The sequence below is a fragment of the Polyodon spathula genome, unplaced genomic scaffold (genome assembly GCF_017654505.1).
Source record: "Polyodon spathula isolate WHYD16114869_AA unplaced genomic scaffold, ASM1765450v1 scaffolds_2879, whole genome shotgun sequence".
Taxonomy (NCBI): Eukaryota; Metazoa; Chordata; class Actinopteri; order Acipenseriformes; family Polyodontidae; genus Polyodon; species Polyodon spathula.
In genome coordinates this window covers 1-3,386 of record NW_024474344.1, presented here as the reverse complement: position 1 = coordinate 3,386, position 3,386 = coordinate 1, and the positions used below count along the sequence as shown (strand labels likewise).

The 3,386-nt window shown below is 33.3% G+C and overlaps 1 protein-coding gene across 1 annotated transcript; it reads left to right on the top strand.

Annotated features, from left to right (window-relative positions):
* Positions 1–313: 313 nt before the first annotated feature.
* LOC121310939 (olfactory receptor 2K2-like) lies at positions 314–1,536 on the top strand. The gene has a single exon (XM_041243835.1). It carries the CDS (start codon positions 329–331, stop codon positions 1,265–1,267), a length of 939 nt encoding a protein of 312 aa, XP_041099769.1. The 5' UTR covers positions 314–328; the 3' UTR covers positions 1,268–1,536.
* Positions 1,537–3,386: the final 1,850 nt, after the last annotated feature.

The window sequence follows — 3,386 nt, the reverse complement described above, 5'->3', positions numbered from 1 at the left end:
GGTTAAGAGTTGAACTCTCCTTTAAAATGATTTTGGTATGCATCAATGCATTTATTACATGTTAACTACTATACATCATCATGTACGTTTCAAAATTAGGAAGGGCATGAATTGGAAAGAGGACAATATATGCACTACTTTCACTATTTGCAGCACAAATGTACCACCCTTTTTTATAATATTATATTTAAAGTATTATTAACTGATCTCTTTAGATGATGTGATAATCAAATAAACAGTTATACCACCTGTATGTTTCCCACTTTAATCTTTGTACTAATGTGTTTTTTTTTATATATTTGTTCGCAGGTATTTTCAAGGAGAAGCTATGCAGAAAAATAACTCATCCTACCCAGCAATGTTTACCCTTTCTGGATTAAATGACTCAAGCACAAATAAATATATCTGTTTTTCTTTCAGTCTCTTAGGTTATCTATTTGTCATTTGTGTTAATTTAACTCTAATTGTAATAATAGCTCTTGAAAAGACACTCCATGAGCCCATGTATTTCTTCCTCTGTAATCTGAGTGTTAATGCACTGTATGGAACTGGTGGTTTTTATCCTAAACTACTGTTTGATTTTCTTTCTGATATGCATGTCATCTCGTATTCTGGGTGCCTACTTCAAAGATTTGTCATCTACAGTTTTGGTGCGTGTGAAATAACACATTTAACAGTGATGGCATATGATAGGTATGTGGCAATATGCAGACCCCTGGAGTACCATGCTATCATGACTCCTTTAATGACTGGTAAATTAATATTGTTTTCTTGGATTTTTCCATTCTGTTCTGCATGTATTGGTACTCTATTGACTTTCAGGTTGCCCTTATGTGGCTCTCACATTGAAAAACTATTTTGTGATAACTGGTCAATTGTGAAATTATCTTGTGTAGGGACTATTGTTAACAATGTATATGGATATGTTATAATATGTATATTCTTTGTACATTTCCTTTTTATTTTATTTTCCTACATGAAAATACTAAGAACGTGCCGGACTTCTACTATCGCAATGAATAAATGTATGCAGACCTGTTTGCCACATTTGTTGACGGTAATCAACTACAGTGTTGCTGTGCTTTTTGATATAATGTACAGTAGATACGGTTCAAGTGATATGCCACAGGCTTTACGCAATCTCCTGTCAGTGGAATTTCTAATCGTCCCTCCTATTTTCAATCCTGTCATTTATGGTTTAAACCTTCAAAAGATCCGGAACAAAATCACAAGAATGTGCAGCAGAAACAAAGTAATTCACACTTAATAGATTCCAGATGTAGTTGCTAGAAATCAAAACTTCAAATTGGATATTGCTTTCTATAATTAATAATAGAGCAAAATGTGCTTATGCATAGAGGATTATTCCATTTGTAATTGACTCAAGAAAGTAACAGAATCAGGTGAGTTAAATGGACCCGATGCACTGACTCAACCTCATTGTAAACCTCTTCCTAAACCCTTCTTGGTTTTGTTAATATGAGCTGATATGTTTATTTATTAAGGGTCACTAATTGTTATGGGTAGCTTCACATTTTATATAGAAAAATGTATCAAAGGAATCAAATGTACTGCATGCATAATGTAATGTACTTTAAACTGAAATAGTTTCTATCCATGTTAAACACAAGCTCATTACACATGCACAAAGCAGCATGAAGCAAATACATTGCTGATCTTGTAGTTAACAGTAATTCCAGTCAGGCGTTCAAAGCAGATTCATGCACAGGTTAATATGCATGTTTTATAATCTCAGAAACAATAAAGAGATGTATTAAATAAGCCATAAGTCATGACATGATTTACATGTGTGTATATAATGTTAACACTAATGCACAACCTTGAATATCTTGTTTTTATAACATGGCTTAAATGTGATTGAATACATATTTTATGTTCTCAACTGTATAAATATAAACTGTATAATAGTATGTATGCATGTATTTGGTATATAAAGTACATCCTTACAGTAACAAATATGTGTTACATATTGCAAAGAGGAATGTTAACATGTAATAAAGAATATAATTATTTTTGTTGCACATTTATTTTGTACACAATGCTAATGCAATTCCGATGATTAAAATCAACATTGCTTCTTTAATCCGTAAGCTTCCTTGATGCCACAGCCCTCTGACACAGTTCAGTGAAACCTGCTCCATTGAGCAACACCTACTAGGCAGTGCACATAAAGTTAGCATTAAAGGAGTGAAATCCAATCAGGTAGCATGAAACAACAGAATATATTTTGGTTCTTTGTGGTTTTTTTGTTTGTTTGTTTGGGTTTTTTTTTTGTATTTAGGATATGCAGCCATTTCAAAACTCTTCCTGATACATAATCACTTCATATCCAATGGTCTAGCTATAATCATACTGTACCATCTAACCCTGAGCACAGGAACTGAATAGATACCCGGCAGCAACAGTGTTATTGGATCAGTGATTAGCTGTAACCATGACAACCAGGTTAAGATTTGGCTCAGGTATTTGCTGTAAGAAAACAATATATATATATATCTTTCAGTAAGGCTGTAGTAACAGCACACTATAGAAAATCAGGGGAAATGATTCTCACATTTCAACAGGATAACATGATTTTTAAGGGTTGTCCAAAAGCAGCAAGCATACACAGCAACTGTAACAGGCTAAAATAAACCAGTATACTAAACTAAACCAGTAGAGAATTGAACGTATGTTTTAGAGATGCTTCAGCTGCTTAGTACAAGAGGTTACATTATGGAAACTACAGAAACAAAATCACAAAATATGTTGAGTTTTCTAGTTTGATTTCACAATGAAATTGAGTAGTTTTGCATTACAGGCAGACTTTTCCAATCTGCTATCATTATTTTTTGTTTACAGAGGCTTCTTTTGTATGGTACGGTAGTGCAGAGATTCTATTGGCTTTTTAAAGAGGTCTCGCTGTTATTCATACAATATCTCAAACAGATTTGTACTGTATATATTTGAATTAATCGTGCCTGTATTTGCAAACTGGGGGAATGAAGTAAAACAAATAAAAACACTGTCTTCTGCTATTGAACAATCAATAGTATTTTCATTTAATGGTAAGTGGTACTGTATACCATTTTGAAATTATCACCCATGATATAAACTATTATTTTGTATTAATAAACACATTTCATCAAAAATGAACTTGACAGCTCCAAGACAAGTTTTAACACATACAGTGAATAAAAATATCCGGCGCTAGTTGATTCATTGCCTTTTAAATGCGTTATTCCCCTTTGAGCGGTGTGAAGGAAACGTGTGCTAACAGGATCCCTCTTCTCAAACAAAGCACAAATCGAACTCTGACAAAAGTGACATCTCTGGTGGCTGTAGTGCTGTTTCATGAAGTCATGTGAATATGTGTATGACAATTG

Bases quoted from the DNA above. Each gene is read 5' to 3' on its own strand.
- LOC121310939 (XM_041243835.1), top strand. From the start codon at position 329: ATGCAGAAAAATAACTCATCCTACCCAGCAATGTTTACCCTTTCTGGA.